Source organism: Aythya fuligula, chromosome 8 (genome assembly GCF_009819795.1).
Source record: "Aythya fuligula isolate bAytFul2 chromosome 8, bAytFul2.pri, whole genome shotgun sequence".
NCBI classification, from domain to species: domain Eukaryota; kingdom Metazoa; phylum Chordata; class Aves; order Anseriformes; family Anatidae; genus Aythya; species Aythya fuligula.
In genome coordinates this window covers 20,644,138-20,666,700 of record NC_045566.1, presented here as the reverse complement: position 1 = coordinate 20,666,700, position 22,563 = coordinate 20,644,138, and the positions used below count along the sequence as shown (strand labels likewise).

Genomic DNA, 22,563 nt, shown 5'->3' with positions numbered 1-22,563 from the left:
CAACTTAAAGCCAAAGTTTAAAGAAGTGTATAAGATGTTTACACTGAACATTTTGGGAGAAGACTCAGTGCTTGAGTGCTGACGAGATCCTCAGTAGTGCAAAATTACAAGGTGCAGATCAGTTTTTATTCCCTTTTCTCTTTCAAAAGAAGATCAGCTTATGTGAACATGACAGAAGTGGAAATGCCCCTTTTCTAAAGCTGTAATTTCACTATTCAAGTAACTTTTTTCTACCTACGTTTCCCATCCCTTAGTCTTCATTAGGATAGCCACTTGAGCAAATTGAACACAGGCTTTCAGAAGAAAGTCACTTTTCAAAAGAGAATTGTTTTCTAACATGTGCTGGTCTTCTGCATTTCGACAATTAATTGAACATTGTTAGCTTTGGTTCCAATACTCTGATGAGCAACCACTCGTAATCATTTCCAGGACAAAAGAACAACAGTAGACAGGCATAAGTTCTTTCCAGCCACTGGAACATAACATTTATTGTTGAAATTTATCTCCTCAAAGATGGTTGCAGTTTGAACAGCCTAGATAAGCCTTCCTTTAAAATATTCTAAAACATTTTGTCTCCACTGCATGTCTGGAAGGCTTTCTGTTGTTTTTTTGGACTAGAAGGTATGGCAAGACTAACAGGAATAGTAATGGCCTAAATTCAGACTTGAATGGAATTAATTGGATTTTCCTCAAAATGCACTGAATTGCACGGTCTTGTTGAAGTTGAATATATCAATTCAGGCTCTTTGAATAATCTCTAAACAAGTAAAGCCTGTGTGAGTTTCCTTTGTGCTAATGGTGCGATTCACGTCCTGTGTCCAGTTCCTGCATTAGTGTACAGAGAGCCTGACAAAACCAAAGGTGTTATTCTGAGGAGAAGTAAGGACCTAATTATTATTTCTTCACTTTTGGACCTGCTTCTTTTTCTAGATAATATTTCTGCTATCTCTTTTGGTATCTTAGGCTCTGAGGATCCAAAGAGCAGTAAAGAGACATACATAGGCAGAGACAACAAAAGCCAAGACTGACAGCTTACAGTAGGAGAAGGGTTCAGAGACTTCCAGACGGCTCCTTGCTTTACAGCATGCCAGCACTGGAAACAACTTTTGAAATAGAAAAAAGAAGAGCTGAGGTTTCAGGGTGCTGGCAGAGCACGACAGGATTCACATCACCTAATTGCAGCTGTCTAATGATTATTTGTTTATATTGCTTAAGTTCAAGTTAGTCATCTAGCTTCTTTTACATTAAATAGAGAGAAGCACATTCCTGGAAAAGTCCATGATTCAAGTTTTGAATGGGGTAAATCATATATTAGAAGCATTTATTACTCTCTAGAGTTCATTGGGGGTCCAGGCAATGGATGAGACAAGTAAATTTCAGACATATTCAGACGTGCTGTCAGATGACATGATTTTTATTTTTTTTTATTATTTAAGAAGATTAAGATTAGATTACCAAGCAAATATTTAATGGCTCCTTTCAACTCTAGAGTCCAACCACATAAGGTGACTTCCTTAGGGAGCAAGTATACTTGCAGCTATTTTCCTGACTATAAAAGTTAGGTCAATTGCAAATTACTACAATTTAGCTCAGAAAGGAGCAAGAAACACTCCCTTGTTGAATGTTTTGGAACACTGTTGTATAACTTAATCAAGTGATAGTAGTGTCTGTGCCTTTTTACATGTCCTTTCTTGCTTTTACTATACCGAAAACAAAAGGCTTAGAATTACTTCAAGAATTTATAAGCTGAACTTCCAAGAGGAAGATGTCTAAATCAGTTTGCAGTACACATTGCTAGGAGCAACTTTAATTTGCAGAGGTGTATAAAAGATTATGAAAAGCATAGATTAGCTCGGGACCATAGAATTTAAAAACACCTGCAGAAACATGGAAGAGGTAACCTGGCATTTCAGAAGTTGGAAGAAGGGCAAAGTTTAAAGACTGATATATATGCCAGTGGCATAACAACAATCTTCCTAAGAATTGAAAACAAGTGTTTCTAGTTGATGAAGTAGGAGAGAAACTGGGAACTCCCTGGTAGTAACTAGTATGGTTATATTAATATATAGGTAAAGCAGGTACTCTTTTTGAGTCATGCACAAAAAGTAAATTGGATTCACAGTTACATAAAGCTGTTGAGACAACACAATGACAAAAACAGAAAAACAGAAGTCAGCCTCGAGAACACTTTGAAGTGTTAATTTCATATAGATTTTCTTAGAGAGATTTTGGTTATTTTGAAACAAGAAGTCTTAATTGCATACTTGCAAAACGTGCACAGAATTCTAGGTGAGTATCTTGGCAGGAGTGATTTAAATCACTTTTGTTAACATTTATCAACTGAGCAACATTATCATTCAGTTTTTCCTGACTTTGGTGGGGAAGGAAACAGGATGAAAAAAACACTTTTTGTAATATACAAGGATGTGCAGACGTATGTAGAGAAAGTTTTTAATTCTTTTTAGCTATTTGTAAGGATACCTTGCTCAGGAATATGTCAGTCACCTGATAACTTCCATCACACCTGAAAATATTCATCTGATTTTACAAGCTAGGTAACTAAACATTGTATAACTGAATCAAGCAGTTTTCTCAACTTGAAGGTATCAATGAGCTAAAGTTATTTCTAATGTCCTGCTCATGAAGAATGCAACTGCACAACATTGATTCTAGTTAATTAATTCAGAGAACACGTCAAAATGTTTCCCAAGAAAGCAACTCTTTCTTAACTGTACAAATCTGAAAATATACAGTTGCTATAACTGTGAAAATAATTCTGAAAACTCTGATAAAGATCGCTAGATTTAGTTATCAGTAAAAGAAACTAAAAATCTCTTTATGGAAACTGAATCAAGAGTTTCTGAACATCTGTTCTCCATAGCAAAAAAAATTCCAACAGCATAAACCCCTAAATGATTAAAATATGACCCACTTTGGCATTCATAATTTTCCAGCAACTAAATACAAAATAGCTTCTGGCCAAATTAAAAGCCTCTGCATTTAGCAGAATCTGTAGGGAGCTATTTTTCAAAAGGAAAATATTTCTATGCCAGAATGGAAAAAAACTCAACAGGAAACCATAGACTTAAAATGCAGTAGAAACATTATGTACACAGCACAAGAAGATTAGAAATATCTGTAATAATTATTGCAACCTTGAAAATAAGCTACAGAATGTTGTATTTGTCTAAGAATAAATTAAAATCTCTCCAATGTCCTGTTGTTCACTTACCGCCCATGTTTTAGTCAGCCTGAAGATCGGAGCACTCTGTAGGCCCGACACAACTGCCATAAGAGCATGCAGATTATTCAGCTCATACAGTTTCTGAGGACAAAAACACATACAAAAACAAACATTTCAAGTGCTGTCAACAGTTAATACAGAATAAATAACAATCTAAAGTGAAGAAGTCTTGCATGTTCTACAATGAACATTTTATTATAGTGAGATGCTGTATCACTTTTAAGGCACCTTCTTATTTTTCATTGTTGCTTTTGTACTGTTTTGTATTATATCACACTTGCCATTTCGTTGTCCAGAGAGAGACGTTCCAAAAATACATATGTACGTATACATTTTGGGACATACACCAGATATCCTCAAACCCAACAAATTCCTTTCTTTGAAAATTTGTCAGAATTTTCAAACTTAACATGCCAAGAAGGATAACACGGTTGTGAATGATGTAATTATAGGAGTATTCAATATCATAAATACATTTTGCACAACAGGCTTATAGAGCTACCAAGGCTGCATCAAAACACCTAGAAAAGTTGATGCAGGAAGAAGTCAAGCAGGGTACATTTGAAAAGCCATGTACCTAGAGTACTTCTCTCACTGTAAGGCAATTTGGGGGGGGTCTGAAAAACTAAAACTAATTTATGTTAATAAAGATTATGAGGAATCCTTGCTCCTCAAAACACAGCTGACAAAGTCTTTTTTCCTCCTTGAAACTTAGCTTATCCAAGATATCCTCATTAGGACACCATTCATGAGATAACAAAAAAAAGTAAGGCAGATTTAGCCAGGTTCTGAATAAATCCTGAATATCAGACTTTTTTTTTTGTTTTAAAGGGAGGCTAGAAGCAAAACTGCAAGGACGGTTTTCCAGCTAGCAGTTTGGGAGCAGGTCAAATGATTCTCTCTCTTCTTTAAAGGCTAATGGTTCTCTGGTACTGTGTTAAGGAATGATGTCCTCATACAGGAGTGCCGTGTTTAATGCTAACTATTAGGTCACTGTAGTAGGAATTTGAGTCTGTGTGCCTGGTTCTGGTATGTCTACTGACTAGCAAAGTCTTTCCACACCCGCTGAATAAGAACCTCTCTCACTGATAATAACATTATCAGTGATGTGGATAAGGAGATCACGTGCACGCACCCTCAGCCAGTTTGTAGATGATACCAAGTTAGATAGGAGTGTTGATCTGCTTGAGGGGAAGAAGGCTTTGCAGAGGGATAAGACAGCTCAATAGGCTGCATCCTATTTTATGGCATTCAACAAGGCTAAGTGTCAGACCCTGCACGTGGGTCATAACAACCCCATGCAGCAGTATAGGCTTGGGGAAGAGGGCCTGGAAAGGTGCCTGGCAGAAAAGGAGCTGGGCGTGCTGCGTGAAAGCAGGCTGAAGATGAGCCAGGAGGGTGCCCAGGTGGCCAAGGCCAACAGCAGCCTGGTTTGTGTCAGAAATGGAGTGGCCAGCAGGACCAGGACCTCAGCGCTGCTGAGACTGCACCTCAAATATTGTGCTCAGTTTTGGGCCCCTCTCTACAAGAAGGACATTGAGTTGCACAAGCATGTCCAGAGATGAGCAACAAGGCTGGCAAAGGGAGTAGAAAACAAGGCACGTGAGGAGTGGCTGAGGAACCCAGGGCTGTTTAGGCTGGAGAAGGGGAGGCTGAGGGGAGACCCCATTGCTATCTGCAACTCCCTGACAGGAGGTTGCAAGGAGGGGTTTGGTCTCTTTTCTCATGTGACAAGCAATGGGACACAAGGAAAAGGCCTCGTGTTGTGCCAGGGAGGTTAGACTGGCCATTAGGGAAAATTTCCTCATGGGGAGGGTGGTCAAACACTAGAGCGGGCGAGTCCCCATCCCTGGAGGTATTTAAGAGATGCAAAGACGTGGCACTGAGGGACATGGGCTTGTGACAGGACTCAGTAGGTCAGGTTGACAGCTGGACTCAGTGATCTCAAATGTCTTTTCCAACCTAGATGGTTCTCTATACCACAGACCCATCCCTTCCAAACAGTATTGCCTGTCTTTGTCCAACCACTCACACAAACATCTATTTTTCTCCTCCACTTGCCCAAAAATAAGATAAAGTTCGCTGTCCTGAAGGACGCAGAACAATAACATGGCTGATTAAAAATAAAAATAAAAAGCCTTTCATAGCTGCTGCCAGCATTGCAACAGAAGTCATAACCAATTGAGATAGTCTGGTAACTTCAGGGGAATGCAATTAAGTCCAATTAGTTCATGCATAAAACAATACAGTACGAGATGCCATTAAAGGACTGCTAGCTATATAATAGATAGTCAGCACAAAAAGTTCAGTCTAGGGGATTTACAGCTTCTCTGAAAAGTTAATTAGTGCTTTGATAATAGCCTTGGCATAAACAGAAAACGGCTCTAACTGCAGTAACTCAAAGCTAGCAGCCATATGTAAGCAAAGCCAAGATAATAGATACAGTAAATAAATTAGCAGATGAAAGCACCCCATGTATTTCCCCGGTTTTTTAATTGTAATTTTACAACTCACAGCTAAGAGACGCTCAATTGACTTTAATTGTTGAGGCACAAAATCCTCTCTCAAAACCAGCAGTTTCAGCAAGCATCGCTGTCTGCAGTCCACAAATGAGATCAGGCACGGTGTGCTGAGACGAAAGCAGGGACTAAAACACCCCATCAGAGCAGGACCACAACCAGGCCTGACCCAGTTTTGTTTCCAAGATCAGTTCTGCACTATGATCACTACAGGGGCACACGTTCCCTACATTTATGGAAGCAAATTTGTTTATGCCCATTTCATCAAACAAAATCCCCTCATTTTAAAAAATATATTACATGAAGGTACATTAACTCATCACATATCAAAAGCTATTTAAAAGATACCCTTAGAGCCTCTACATTTTTCAGTACTCTCAACCACTATGATCATGGCACAATTATTGAACAAAGGTTGTCAAATCTTACAAAATTAGTTTGTTTTGCCCAAAATCTATTCAGTCAAATTCCATGGAGGTAAAACTTTACTTTGTAGAAAAAAAAAAAGTATAAAGACAAAAAGTATTTGCAAGATAGATACCAAGGTAGCCACCAAAAAAAATTCAATCAGTTTTAGTACATAATCCAAGATGGTGACAGAAGTTATCTGCAGTAGCAGCCACTTTGAGGCAGCAAAAAGAAAGAATCCCACTCTTCACAGAACAATGATTAAGTTTCACTCTGTTTGAAGGGCCAGGATTCTGGCTCATCTACATCTGAGTCAAGATTTCCCGATCCTTTTCTTAGGAATGTCAGTCCTAATGGCTTTTAGGAAGGTACCAAAGGATAAGAGCTCTATAGCGCTGAGTTCAGATACACTTTTGAAACTGCTTTTAAAACAATATTAGATTTATATTATTCATGTCACAAATGAAAAAGAAGATAACAGATGCTTCCTCCCTTCCAGTAATAAAAGCAATTTGTGTTCTGACTGATACCGTTTGAACTGATTCTATAAATACTATTTGGCTTTATCCAACATCAGAAAACATTTGGTAAATTATATTATCTAATGAAGAATATTTGAAATAAGTTTACATTGTGTTTCCTTATTTAAGCTTTTTTTTTTTTTTTTTTTTTTTAAAAAGAGGATTCAATTTCAGGGCTTTGGTCTGTCACTATTTCTGACAACTTTGTTACATACACAAGCCAAGCACCTATTCATGCCAGCAGATACAACCACAGCTAAACTGGGTGTCAGATAAATATTTACCTACGTGTATTTCTGAACTGACCAGCCTAAGTATAAGATCTTTCATCATGGTGAATCCCACAGTCTCCTCTCCCACCCACCCCCAATTCCTTACCTTTGCAGTTTTAATATAGTGGCTCAAAACCTCAGCTCTTATTTTTAACGTTTGTGCATGTAGAATCTCTCTGACAACCCAGAAGCTTACCTAAAAAGAAGAAAAGATGCTTTTTAAAATAGAGAATCCACGTTACACTTTTAGTGTATTCATTTCACGAGTAACACATTGAAGTCTCACAGCATTTGAGTTCCATTTATAACATATGAACAAATTTAGAAGGTTCAAATGCTTGTACAATCAAGCAATATAACCCAAGCCCTAATAAAAGACCTTGAATTTTTTTCCTGTTATTCCACTCATTCTCACTAGCAATACCATCTACTGTTACACAATCAAGCAGTTGCTTGAATCAAATTAATAAACCCAATTTATGTTTAGAATTGAAAGATCCTTTTATCTTGTTACTTGCTTCACTTTCTCCAGTTCTTAACAGGTTACAATGCACTCCAGTACTTTGTTGGAAAGCACATGTTCTGCTTTTCTCACTAAGCGTGTGGGTGGCTAAATTTGTCTTTGCAATCTTGTAAAAATTGTAGGTAGGTAGGTAGGTAGGTAGGTAGGAAGGAAGGAAGGAAGAAAGAAGTATGCCATCTACACAAACATACTCACTTTCCAACTAAGATTGAGGATGAGATGTCAGACAAGAAGCAAATCACAAAACCCTCAAACTTCAAAAATGTTCTCCCAAGAAAATAAAACCATGAAGAAAATTTATTAAGAGAGTCTACAGAATGAAGGAATATAAAAATCCCAATTGGGCTATATTCTCTTTCTGGTTTTCCATGACTACAAAGCCACACTACCCAACTCACAGATTTGTTAAACTGCTTCAGCTCCAGTTTACCGGCACTTGCAAATTCTCAGCACCTCTGAAGAGAATAAACTGGTATCACCTGAACACTGGAACATAGGATAGGAATCCGTCCTACCTTATGGGAGAAACCTATTACCTTAAAATAATAGAGAAATATTTTAAGCTCTATGGCAGCAGAGTTCCACTCCCATTTAAATGAGAACCCCAGGAAAGAGGCTTTTAATACAGATACTTCTGTAGTCATGAGAGTGACACTCACCTTTTAATAAGCTATGAAAAGGTTCTCATACCAAAGCCTATCAGCAATCCATAAATCCAGGCAGGCTGTAAGCTGGGGTTTATTATTTGTAACCTTATTGATGACTAAGCCAATTCCTGGCTAATATACAGTGTGCTATCATTCTCATTTGCTAAATTTCATAGAGTTCACATCACCTAGTATATAAAAATTGCCATCGTATTCAGTACAGCATGAAGGATGCCTCCTGCACTGATTAATTACCTGGACAATTCACAAAAGCTGTGAAAATATTTGAAAATATTTTGATAACATTGCTGCCTTCTAACTTTTCTCTCCCCTGCCCCCATACTTCAGCACAAAGAAGAATAGAAAATAAACACCTCCAGATCTGCAGTAAAACAGTAGCAAAGAATTAGCAAAGGGTAACAAAGACTGAAGCTTTTATTCATGTATTCAGTACAGGTTAGGAAAAATAAATCAAAGATTAGCAAGACACAGCATAAGTGCTATTTACAAGACTACTGAAAGGAGCATAGGAAGAAATGTATGCTACCATATGTAAACACTTGTCAACCTGTCGTGCTGCTCCAATTTTTAACGCTTCTAAACTACTGCTTGTAAACTAACATCATGCATGCAAGTTCCTGCCCAAAATTTCAATTAAAAAATCCTATTTATCCTGTTTCACTCTGTACAGTATGACAGTTCTTCACACAGAATAGCACCAGAAGAGCCACATCTCTAATAAATAAATAAATAAAATTACATTTTCAGTGAAGCTAGCCTGATCTGATGAGAACTGAGATGTCAAAACACATGAGCTCTGAAATTGGAAAAGAGAAGAACTACCGAACAAGACAGTAAAAACCCACAAATCCTACAGAACTGCTTTCCTTTGGTCTGTTTTCTAAAGTCATACGAGCCAGGAAATAAAAGCCACGGAGCTCAGTTTTCTTTTCCATCCAAAAAAACAGCAACAACAAAAATACAACACATAAAGCATCTCCTGAGAGACTGTTACTTTGATAGATGTAATAAATGGTCCTGTGCAAACAGTGTTACTATAAAATATGTAAGAAATAAATGCATAAATACTGAAGTATTCAGCAGTACTTCAAAGTATTGTCCAAAAAATTACACCTCAATTTGATGTTCTGCTGCAGTTACACAGCTTGAGAAAGCCAGCTTTCCCCTGGAGTGGTATGTTGCTAAAGAGATGCTTTCCCTTTGAAGATCAAAGAAAATTGAAGTTTTAACATCGGTTTTTGTATTGCAGAGAATCTCAGAGACAACACCACTCTGCTGTGCTTCACAGGCCTGCATGCCTTCGATCAGATAAACAGAAATGTGAGTGAACAGGAGACTGCTTGCAGTAGGCCAGATTATAAAACACTTGCTCAAGACATGGAACAATGCTCGAGCGTGTTTGTAAGGAAGAAAAAACAAACAATTGAGCATGTTGGCCTTGGCTTCTACCAAAGCTCATCAGTCTCCCAGTAACACAAGCGGCGCACCACACAAGTACTCCTGTTTACTCAGTGTGCTCTGGTTTCTGTCCCAGTCCCAGCCAGACTGGGGTCTCAGCACTGCCAAGGTCTTGCAGGAAAACAAAACAAAGCCAACCCCAAACCCTCCCTCTCAGCTCAGAGCTCTCCAATGCTTTCAGTGAAAGTAAGCAGGAGAACGAATTAAGCCAGTGACCATTTCCATTCCAGCCACCTGCACTCTTGGGTGTGTTTTCGCTGGCACTGATACTGTTTTTTGGCTGGCCTTCCATTCATTGATGTCTTGAAAAAGCACCATCTAATTTTTCCAAATATTTTTAAATAAACAAATTAAACAAAGCTTTTTGTTTTAATTGGCCACAAATAACCACTTCTATATCTTATCCAGGTTCCTTTTTCACATTTACCATGGATGGTCCTGTTGATATTTTGTGGTGATTTCATTTAAAGCCTTCTCACTGCTTTTACATCTTATTTTTCCATATATTTGTGTGGTAATATTCTTCTCTATTAACATATAAAATCATGATCAACTTTGGAATATACCTTTAATGAGTCACAGTCTAAGCTTTTGAAATTATCCCGAGCTTTCTCTGTAATAATAGCTTTGCTATACTGGCACTTTTAAGCTCACAGTCACTGGTTCCAAACTAATTACGCCTTCTCTGTTAATCAGTAGATAAATTCAAGACCCTCTCTCTTTAATAGAGTTTCTGGATCATAATTTGAAATACTTGAAACATTCTGATACGCTACATAAAAAGATGGGATGCGGCATAAATTAGACAGCACTGACCTTGCATTTACAGGTACAGTAAAATCTGTGTCATTCCCCTGCCTGTTTCCAAAGGAAGAATGACCACCTCTCCCCCATACATGTTTTTTTAATTTGTGATAGTCCTAGAAAAATTTCACTACCATACTTGATGGCAACTTAACAGAACACTACACCATTCAAGACAACACAAATTCTTCCTTCTTCCTTTCCCTTAGAATCCTATCATTTCATTTAATAAAAAAAAAAACAAAAACAAAAACAAAAACACAATGTGTTTCACAGTGACACTAAAACATACAGATTTTACCTTTTACAAGGGGGGTCTTTTGCTTTAAAAAAAACTGCTCAAAAGCATTGAATCTAGTTGACAAGTTTCTCTAATATTTTAAGCTCTATGGCAGCAGAGTTCCACTACCATTTAAATGAGAACCCCTGGAAAGAGGCTTTTAATACAGGTATTTTTATAGTCATGAGAGTGACAGTCACCTTTTAATATGCTATGAAAAGGTTTTCATACCAAAGCCTAACAGCAATTCGCAAATACTGATTTCCAGTAGGTAGAGAGCAACGTTTTGGTATGTAGGCAAACCTGATGATTTTGCACTATGACAGATTTATGAGTTAAACAGCATCAAATTATACAACTAACTTTCAGGAAAAAAAAAAAAAAAAAAAAAAGCTTGCAAAAGGCAGGGATCAGAGCTTTAAAAAATTATGTAGAGAAACTGCACATTTTAAGAAAGCATTTAATAGTAGCTGTGTAGATCTGTGCAGTACCGCATCACAACGTATGCTTCGAGAATAAAAGAATCCTGGCATGGAACAACTCGCTGACTTCTCTTCCCTGAACTTGAGCTGTTTTTACAGGCACCATATATAATTATCACATAACTAATGCTGGAAATACACTACTTCATTCTCAGTGGACTGCAATCAACTGCACATAATCATAACTGTTTCCAAAGCTCTATCAGCAGATCAATTTGCTGTGAAGCAGCTGTTACTGATTTAATATTCTTTTTACTTACAATGTGAGAGCTGTGCAAGACTTTCGTTTGGCAAGTTGGGGGAAAAAGGGAAAGAGACAGATGCATGATGCATAATTTAAACCCAGTGAAGTTTCAAAGGTTAACAAAAGTTTGTTGAAATGTATTCACGGCCAATAAAGCCAAAAGTCACGATGATTTTATTGATCACATGTTTTTAGCTCTAACCATTTGAACCCTGCAGGTAAGTAGGGCAGGTGCCCAACAGGAACTGTGTCCTGCTGAACAATCAGCTGGTATAGATCTGATCTCAGAGAAGGTGGACCAGGCAAGGAAGATGAAAACTGCTTACTGCACTGTGCCACCTTATTCCCAGCTGCCACTGTCTATTCCATACAAATTCTTGGCTTTCACTGCTCCCAAAAATGATGGTGAATCTAAATATAACCACTATTGGAATGAACGACCCCTCCCCAATGACGCATTTTGAACCATAGGCACACACCACATCAAAACTTCTACAAAGTACGGCATCACTAAGTCAAAAGTGGAGCTACCCAAGTGAACGACAGAAATCTGCAATCGAAACACCACCTACTCCTCTCCCCTTCCTCTCTGGTTCTACCATATGAAGGTGGGACTGATGACTTTCCTTGGCACCAGAATAAAGACTGATGCAAACTTCTTGGAAGAAGCTCTTGGAAATGGTACGTCCCTCAGCCACCAAAGCTGTATGCCGCAATTTCCCAGAGAATTGGTTAGACAAACTGACCCCAGCATCAATGGAGGGACCTGTCAAGTGAGAGGGGCACAACCAACTTTTAAGGCTGTACAGAAAGCGTACACACAGGGTAAGGATTATCTACAAACCTAGAACTCACAACTAGAAAATCTGAAGCTACATTTGAAAACATCCCACTAAATGGAACGTCTCCATGAAGGACATCTGAAGAGACCCACAGGCTGCCTGTCCTTCCATCAATCTGTTCATATGTTTATCACTCTTCTGATGTTCCCTAAAAAATAAGCTAGAGAAAGGGAGAGCTCAAATAAACCTCTGCCTTTTCCTGACTGCATCATTCCTTGCGACGCCCTCAGATGCATAGCCAAAGCAACAAAAAGGGGAGGTAGGAGGGAAACAAACAGTACAAGAAACTCTATAAACATCTTCTCAAAGCTAGCCATGGGGCTGCATTGTATTCAAAATTCCCCTTCAGCATGCTGAAAAAATTTGAAATACAACAACACAGATCTTTAGTCAACTAAAACATCGAACAAGCTCAAAGATACTACAGAACTTGGAGTCACTTAGTTCTATTATTCCTTGCAGAATGGCCTGGTCTTGACCTGCCTTTCAATCAAAAATAAAATCTCCTTGAAAAGAAAAGTGTAGTAGAAAAAGGAAAACAAGACAGATGGAAGAGCCAGTCACAACCCGCAATCGTCTAACCTGCACCACAGAATAACGAGAAAATGAAAAGTTCCCTTTGGCAGTTAGCAAGGCTTTCTAAGGAAGCAGGACTATCAAGTATTATTAATAAACGTGCTACAAAAAAAAGGCAGGTTATTTCTAGCATTTTATTCTCTGTGTTTACTTTGTTGTAGGCACACAGTTTTTATAGAAATCCACACAAAATGTTTAAGACAGAATAAAAGAATATTACCCATCAAATTAAATCAATAATCAACCCAAACTGATTTGGTAAGTGTTGCACGGAAGGGTGAAATGTAGATACATCCTTAAAAAAAGCTAAAATCTGAATTGGTCAAAACAAAAAAATAAATTAAACACGAATAAGAATGGGAGGCTTAAGAAAGGACTACAATAATAAACTGATGGGATGTATGGAATCTGCATGTTAATCTAAGAACACTACTTTTAGAAGTTTCCTAAACACTATTTAACAATAGAGTTAAAGGTCTGAAATGCTGCTAAGATGTTAACAACTACCTTTAAGTGACAGCTATCTCGGGCTATTTCTGGCCAGCTGTACAAGGCAGGCCTTCCCTCTCTCTCTGTCCTTAACATATTTTACTGGTTAGGTATTTTTAAACTGTGGTTGTGTAATGACAGTCAGTTCATCGCTTATTCACATAATCTGGCTTCCCCTCCTTACTTCTTGCTACTAAGTGTATTTTAACAATTCTTTCACATGTTTAAAGCTGTTTAGCCAATTCCTGCAGTTCCTTGGTGTGTTATACAACAAGAAAATAGGAGTGAGGTTCTTGAAGGCCCTCTCTACAAAAACATTTCAGAATATTCAGCAAAACAGTGTTTCTTTGAAGACACAACTTAGATGGATAAACAAGATCTCAAAATGCTGGAACCACTGGTTTTTCAGTGAGATTAATGTGAGATGGATCAGTGTAGAAGCAGCCTCAGGCTAAACACAGCAACTTCAAAAGCTAAATCAGGAAAATTTCAACTAAATACTGTGCGAGGGAGAAGAGGGGGAACAGAGTTCAGTAGATGATGCTATAGTCACAAGAAGTTTGAGGCGTAACGTCATCTCTTCTGAATATGTCCAAACCCATCCACAGAGAAGCACTTCAGTCATGATATGGTTAAGGAATATTGTAAATGTTGTAGGTAAGTAATAGAGCTTGGTCAGATCCTGAATATGAGCAATAACGGAAAGCAAGAAAGTATACAACTGACAGAAAAAAACAACTGAAAGGGTTAGAGGCTTGGCCTGAGTTTGCGATGATTAACAAACATGTCTAAGATGTGAGACTGGGCACAGAAAACAGGTCTGGAAGGAAGCTTTTAAGTTTGAGACATTATTAAACATTTACAAGAGGAGATACAGGGGTAAGAGAATGACTTCATCTGAAATCCAAAATAAGGCATTACATAAATAAGCATTACAGTTTTGAGACTTGGTTGGCTAACCAACAGCTGTAGTTATGCAGCTTTAACAGAGGAAGAAGCTAAAATTGTAGTTTTAATTGATAAAAAAAAAGTTATAAAACCAATTTAGGAAAGCAAGCCACAAATCTCAACTACATTACTCCAAATAGAGAATTAAAACAAAGTTTTGTACAGTCTATGTGTTTGCTGTTTTTAAGTTTGCCTGGAATCGTCTTAAAAAGATGACCATACTGACAAAAGGCTCTTATTTCCAGGGACAAACACACCTCTGTGAAGCAAAAAACATTCAACTAACATAGAAAGAAATCATACCTAATTATTACTCCAGCAATCCTATATGGTAAGCCTTTAACCTCAAATGATGATCCTGTCTTTATGAAAAAGGACAACCACCATTTTGGGGAAAAACCCTTCATATTTTCCTTATTTTATTCATCAGTAGCTGCTATTTAAAACAAAGCCACAACTATTTCTTCAGTACTGTCTTGGTTGTTCTGTATTTGCTGAAGATAAGGAACTGCTTTAAGCACATATTTGAAGTTTTCAAATAATCAGCTGTGATCAACAATAAAAGTGATGTGCCAGAACACTTAATTCCCCAGACCTTTTAAACATGTACATGTAATTACATTCAAATAAAATAACTCACATGATTGAATCTTCTGGTGAAAGCAACTGCATTTGGAGCAGAACTATATTTCTCTTTTTTATTCCATCCACAGCTTGCCAGCTCCTGGGAGAACAAGGATGAGAATTCATTTTTTTGAACACCATATGTTCAGAGCCATAAGCATAAAGAGAGAGAAATTGTAAAAAAAAATTCAAAGTAACAGAGCAATATTACAGTGAAGTAATAAACACAGAATAGCACTTTTCCTAATTTCTTTTGTACATTGAGATTCCACAGTATTTCTGTGGGATTTTGATTTTTTTAAGTAACTAGATTTTTGAAATTTATATTTTGTTGAATTAGAAATGCTATTTTCTTAGTTCAGCTATTAGAAACCAGAGAAATAATTCAAGATTCATTTTATCACAGAAAATGTCAGTTTGAACATGAACCTGAGCTAGAGAGAGTCCCATGCCTTTTTGTTTTAATTACTTTCTGAAGATATTTGAAGTCTCTTTAGATGATACACCTTGTTATATCAATCTAGACACGTCCCATTAATGCAACATGCCAGTTAATTTTATTATGGCTACGGAAGATGACAGTTTTGCTATTTCTTTATTTTAACACTTGATTTCCAATTTTCCCCTCCAAATGAGGGAATTTTAAGTTGAACAGTCAGCACTTAAGAAATATTTTGTGGAGTTAAATGGAGCAAGGAGACCTGCTTAAAAAAATTAGGAAGTCAATTAATTGGTGTACTTAATTCCTCTTAAAATTTGTACACCGTAACAATTTAACAAGTTATTTGCGAAGCCTGAAAAAACCATTTCTTTAACTAAAAAGTTACAGTGCTTCCTGTCTGTAAAACTTAGCAACTGGGCAACTGTGTCACATTCATTGTTATTTACTACCACTTAATTTCAATGAAGAATTTTGACTAGGAGCCATAAAAATGAATGTACCGATGAGCTCTCCTATTCCTACACAGCAGCACACACAGCAGACACAGGTACGCACAGCATACAACCTATTTCACAGCACCAACTGAAACCATCAGGAACATTACCCAGTACAGACACAATTAAAGTGGCATAACAGCTAAGTACAGCCTTTTTTATTATTTATTCATGCTTTCTTTCCACATCTTCCACTCTGAAGTGCTCTCAGTTTTATTACCGTATTGAGAACCACTTATTGAAGCTGTACACCATACATGCAACTACCACGTAACATAGGCAGAATGGTTCAACATATAACTAATAATTATGCCTTTTAAGACAGTCCTATTTTAAAAGAATCTGGTATCTGAATATTGTAAGCTGTAACCTCACAACAGCATGTTATTGTAAAGAGCTCTGACATTTATGTTTAATTAGAAACTTCTTAATGTCCCTTCAATCAAAATCCCAAAGCTACTAAAGAGCCTTGTGCCCATCAAGAGACCTTCAGCTCTCCCACCTGCTCAAGCCCTTGGCATGTTGGTACATACTAGAGGAGACTGAGAGGCTCCTATGAGAAAAATGTGGAGTGCCCAACTGTGTGTTTAGGGCCAGTCGTTCAAATGTCAATTGCAAGTTCTGTCACCAACACCTATCCTGGAAAATGCCACGCTGTCCAACATAGGAAAGCACATGCCCATGTCCTTGTGCTGGCCCTTCAATGACTACGTGCAAGACAGCTGCGTGGCCCTGAGCTGTTCTTCCTCCAAAGAACTGGCCAAGAGGCAAGGAAGCCATCCAAAAGACTCATTTGTGTTCTGTCCCTCAGCCTCTCGCAGTGATGGGGTTCCCATTAGAACAATCCCAGCTTGGCACATGGGGATAACACAAGGTGATTCATCCTTACTGGCATCTGATGATTACACTTCCTTAACAGCAGGAAAAAATCGTTTTAGGTTAGGTTTAGATTAAATTAGTTTCTCTAAATTAGTTTTAGAGAAAGCATGGTAATTTGTTAATGACTGAGGCATTGTCCTCATACTATTTCAATTCTTATCACTGAGTAAAAAATCTAGGGTAGCTCAGGGCAGAAGTTACCTGTTACCCTGGCGCTGTACAGCGAAGGGTTTGCACTGCAGGGTTTTGTATCAGGAGACCTGGTTTTGTGACTCTGGGGCTTGTGGGCCTAGTGTGATTAGTGATTAACGTGATGAGAGGTGGGTGGATTTGTTTGGCTTTAAAACCAACAAAAATTACCATGAACCTTTAGGTGGTATATAAGTAGCAGTCTTAAGGTTAGATTCAAATTTGCATTTATTCAGAATTAGAGTTCCAGTATCAGGTGGGCACAGGTGCAAGATCTTAGGCTGTGAAACAGATACATACATAGAATTACTATTTCTAAGAGGAGGTCTCCTTGTTTTCTAATTTTAATTGCATCTAGTTCCTTCTGACCTGATACTTAATCTGCATGGTCCTTTTCCACAGAAAGTCAACACAACTCAGAGGCACGTCAGATGCAAGGCAACAGCCCGCTGCTCACCTGTGAAGGGGCGCTGATGGACACACAGCACTTGACACTGTCTGCACCTTCAACTTTGTGCAAACATGTGGTAAGTGCAAAATGGCAACAGATATTTTGCAGTGAAGGCATCATAATTTCTTACATGGCACATATGTGTTTCTTAAAAGGTGAGTACATCTAGAAAGTAATTCCTATTCTCCCCCAGTTTTCCTTTTAGATACTTGCTTCATTTGCTTCTGCTTTTCCTCTTTATGTACAATAATGAGGTAGAACATCCAACAAAATCAAATATGCATTCTTGACATTTCTTCTCATCTCTCAGAGCCTTTCAGTAGGTTTGCTCATACAACACAACCTGAGATACAGAGAATCAACCTTAAAAGAGCAGCAGATGACAAGTTCAAGAGTACTGGATCACTGCCACTGTATCTAATTCACTCACACCCTTCTGCTTGTTCTGCAGTTGACTGCTTGCTCTGTGCAATGCTGGAAGCAAAAATGGGAAGAAAATATTACCATCAAGCTCAAGCAGAAGAACTTCCATAAGAGCAGATCATAAAGAAAAGTCCTAGCTATTTAAATTGGTGGTTTGATTTTTTGATATCCAGTTCTTTGAGGCCCAGTAACTAGAGAAGAGGCACTGCAAAAAAGCATCCAGAACTGCAACATTTTGGGGTAGGGAGGGTGAGACAACACAACCTACACTGCAGCAAAGCTTGGCTTTTAAATACATTCTGTGTGTATTTCTAAATAATTAGATAAAAGGGTAAATCAACTTGAAAGTTTCTGATGAGCTTTTTTTTTTTTTAAAAAAAAAAAAAAAAAAAAAAAGATATCCTATCAGAAAGATGAGGGTGGCCATATCCTGCCAATCAAAAAGACTAAGGATGCCCTAAAAAGCCAGAAATCAAATGGAAAGCTCTTTGAAGAACTTAGGGGAAAAAAAGAAGGGGGAGATTAAGAGAGTGGGGGGAAGAAACAGCTCGCTCAAATCATGCAAGCTAAATCATGAATAAATCATGGCAACATTTTCATGTACAGACCAAAATAAAGCCTTTAAAAATATATATCCATGGGTAGAGAAGTGATCAAGCAGTAATCATCACTACGATTTTTTTCAGCAGGTGTCTCTATTGGAAGCAAGATGTTCTTTAGTGATCCACACAAACAGGGACATGACAAAAGCCTGCCACCAGTAAAATCTGATAATCTAAAGGTGACTGATGAGCCCAAAGACTTCTACACTACTGACAAAGTGAACAATAAAATGAATAATGAAAATAAACCTTGAAAAGTACAAAACAATGTCCATAGGAAGATGTTAATCAGACCAAAATAACGATAAATTCATAATTTATTGTAGTTACTGTGAAGATTGTGAAAACATCAGTGCAAGCCAGGCTGCAATAGAAAGGAATGTGGAGGTACTTAAAAACATAATAGAGAGCACAGAACATCCATATATTATCCCAATACATCTACAGATCACAAATATCTTGAACACAACAGTAGTTGCAGCGTTTTGTTTTTTTTTTGTTGTTTTGTTTTTTTTTTTTTTTTTAAAAAGCAGTCAGAGAAACATATTACAATGAAGTATGGCATGCATTCTTTTCCTCTCCTATATGAGGAAGAAACTGAATAGAGTTGCTTTTGCAAATGGAGATCAGAAAAGATACAACAGCAACACAATTAAAAGATGCCTCGCACAGGAAAGGCCAAAAGGAAGTTATCTACTGATCAGAACAGCACAGGTTTTATTCAGGATGACATGAACAGCTCACATGAAGGAAGCATTTTTGTATTATACACTGTAAATAACAGTAAATCATGAAGGTTGAACACAGAATTGAGTTCAAAGGGGATTAGCCAGAAGTCACGGAAGAAATGCCCATCACGGGCTGTTAAGCCTGGTATGTGGATGCACCTTGCAGCTCCAAGTCTCCAGCTTCTGACACCAGAAGGATATATCAATGTATAATTACATGGTAAATACATTACAATGATAAATACATGGTTTCTCATACTGTCTCACTAAGCATCTACTGCTGGCCACTTGGAGAGGCTAAAAGGACTGCTGACAACTATTCCCACATTCACTGACTTCTTCCTGAGTCCCAGGGTACGTTTCATTACGGCAGTTCACGTTGCTGCAATCTGTAAACTTACCCCTGTTCCCCTATTCGCAAACAAAGCCAAGTATGCCCTGACAAAAACCTCATGAATAAGCTGCACATGTACATCATCTCCAAGCATCAAGACTACATATAGTCTTTATGCTCTACTATTATCTCCATTAAACATACAACTACTCCATAATTTCAAGGTATGGAAACAAAGAACAATGCCTATATAACCAGCTATATTAAACTACAGTCAGGACCAAAAGCGTAGCTGAAACATACAAGTGATATATGGAGCTATTTGTAAAAGCATCTCTAGCCTTGATACACAACATACAAAAATGTTAAAAACACTATTATTGAACAAAGGTCATGACATTGCAGAAAATATTAAACCCCTTCCTTCATCTATGAAAGTGAAACAGCACCTCTGAACCTCTTCATTGTGTAACTGGGACAGGTGTGCATGCGTGCTCCAAGCACAACAAATGGCAAAAGCACAGGAGGGCCACTGCATTCATTCTGACAATGTAATGGGCAAACTGGGGCGTTTGTACTTAGAGAGGGGCTGCTATTTGCTTTTGGTTCTGTTGTAATACACGTAATAAGTATTTTTCTTTTCTCCTTCTTATCATGACCTTCATATATTGACTTGTGTATTTCAGTAATACACAATTGGTTTCTTAGCAATGAGGCTAGGATTGTAGTTCATTTGTTAAATACTTTGAAAAAGTAACAGAAAATGTCAGTTCAGACAACTAAAATACATATTTGGGCACACTGTGTACCACCCAGCTTATTAGTTAGTTTGGTTTTTCTTTGGATCTATCAGGAGCTGGAACCTAAAACATTCTGATCGAAATTGTCAAATCAAGATGTTTATCATTCAAACACTAAAAAGCAGATACTTCATCTCTAGCACTGGTTGAACATATTTAAATACCAACAGGGCATTCCCCAAACTAACTGCTAGTTCCAGACATTTTTGTATTATAAAACCCATCTGCCAAAGAGTTACAGAAACCAAAGAACATTTATATTCATTGAGCCTACTCACACTTTGCAATTTGGGAGTTTATGCATAATATTTTTCATTTAAGTTCGAAAAGAAAACCAGTGAACTACTCACCTCTGGTTGAATTGCTTTAAATACAGGGACATCCATTAGTGTTATCTGACCCTGAAATAAGAAATCATAAGTTAAGTTCAAAATTAACTTTGCATCCTATTAAGTTGCTGCACTGCTGGAGAAAAAGTGTACTTGTTCCATTGCATTTTACTGTTATTTCACTTTAATTTAGTAGCATGTTTAAGAGGTTTTGGCTCTCACCACACAGCCATCCTGCAAAACCAAAGCGCTCCAAACTTTACATTTAATAAAATAAACAAATTATGAGAAATTATTCTCAGGAGCAGCTATATATGCAAGTCAGAGCTTAAGTTTAGAAATGCTGTATAACGACCTATCCAAGAATATAAGGACCTAACTTCAGTTACCCAAGCACAGTTTCTCTTCAGACTCTGAATTCTCAGTCTAGGCGTTACACAACTCTATTGAAACATCCCCAAAATCTGCAGTTGATACTTGGACCATATTTGACCCATCTAAATAGCAAAGCTGAGTAATCCTGCAGTTGCACAGCAACAGTTAAACACAGCTATCGCACTTCCACTGAGTCAGAATCAGCAAGTTTGTTTTCAATGTCTGTCTAGCTTTGAAAGGGGTAAAGCAGCACTCACAAAAGTTTACGTTTAGTTTTTGTGATTTTAAACATATTCAGAGCCTTATTTTAAACAGTTTAGAATTGCTGTCTGCCTATAAACCCAATAGGAAGAGATCACCTTTTTCAAAGAACTTGTAAGGTAGCCCACAAACACCAGTGCTATCCAAGTTGGATATCAAAATATCCTTTCGGCAGTGAATCCAGAGACCTTACTCAGTTTCAGCAGGTGCAAGCTGCTTAGCTATTTTCCCTGCTTCCTTAAAAACTGTGGTTCTTCCATTTATGTACTTGGTACACACCGAGACCACTGTGACTCTCCAAAACTGATTTCCATTGAATGGCGTTGCTGGAGAGCAGGTTGGCTTCTCAAGTAGAAACGGCCTTGCAGAAGAAACGAAACTAGGGTGCTGTAGTTGAAAGAGAGCAGGTGTTAAGAGATGCACCTGGCTCTTACGAGATGAGAAGATGGGTTTTGACAAAAATTTGTATTTTGCAGCAGGATCTGATGACATTTACATCTCTTTTTATGTCAAACAACCAAATTGTACAAATCAGTCCCAATTTCCCAAACTTGACACAATCTTCTGTTATTTTGCAGTACATCACTGAAGAAACAAGCTCTTCATGTGTCATTTTTATAAGCTTTCTTTCCTGGGCTCCACTTTAGTCAGCTGATGCTTCTTCCAATCTATGTTCTACACCTAGACAACATTTTTCTAAACTTGTGTTCAAGGGAGACTAGATCAGATCAATTTAACTCAACCCAGAGCAGAAAAACAGGAAAATACTCTTTTCCTTCAACTTAAACTCTACGCCCTTCCACCCATAGCAACTACAGTAAAAATAAACAAACTTTTGCCAAAACCAAAAGAATGCCTTCTGAACTAGAAGCAGCCTATCTCAAGCTCTTCTCTTATTAACAAGGGACCCACTTGTGAAGGGGAAAAAATGGCTTCTTGTGCTAAAGTTGGAGACTGATTCAGCATTCAGTTGTTTGTTCGTTTTTAAACAGGAGATCATCAGGGTTACAAATGCAGAAATCTCGACAAAAAGTTTTCAAGAAGAGCAATTTCAGCTTAACACAAGAAGTCCTGAGAGCTACATGTCATTCCTGGCAAGGGAAGAAGGCAAATTTGTGAAACTGTGCTCAGACAACGCAAACTATTCCAAATGTGGTTAATGAACTTTGTTTTGCTTTTTTGATTTTAATGCAGGAACAGGCCGTACTGGTGGGTTTTAATCCCACCTTCTCCTAACCCAAGGAGATTATCAGGTGAAGGATGAGAGCCCTTGGAGAGAAGTTAACACCCTGCCAAAAGCCACAACACGCTTGACAATCCCTGCTACAGGCAAAGGGCACAGCCAGAGCCCTCC

At 37.9% G+C, this 22,563-nt stretch overlaps 1 protein-coding gene across 3 annotated transcripts in view; it reads right to left on the bottom strand.

Annotated features, from left to right (window-relative positions):
- The window catches only part of RALGPS2 (Ral GEF with PH domain and SH3 binding motif 2), a 145,602-nt gene that overhangs the window by 61,896 nt on the left and 61,143 nt on the right, over positions 1 to 22,563 (bottom strand). For all 3 annotated transcript variants that reach the window (XM_032192116.1, XM_032192118.1, XM_032192117.1), the window contains 4 exons: positions 20,595 to 20,645; positions 14,919 to 15,002; positions 7,071 to 7,160; positions 3,233 to 3,325 (listed from right to left, as the gene is read on the bottom strand). In XM_032192116.1, coding sequence (XP_032048007.1) covers positions 3,233 to 3,325; positions 7,071 to 7,160; positions 14,919 to 15,002; positions 20,595 to 20,645 — 318 coding nt within the window. The remainder of the gene's footprint in view (positions 1 to 3,232; positions 3,326 to 7,070; positions 7,161 to 14,918; positions 15,003 to 20,594; positions 20,646 to 22,563) is intronic.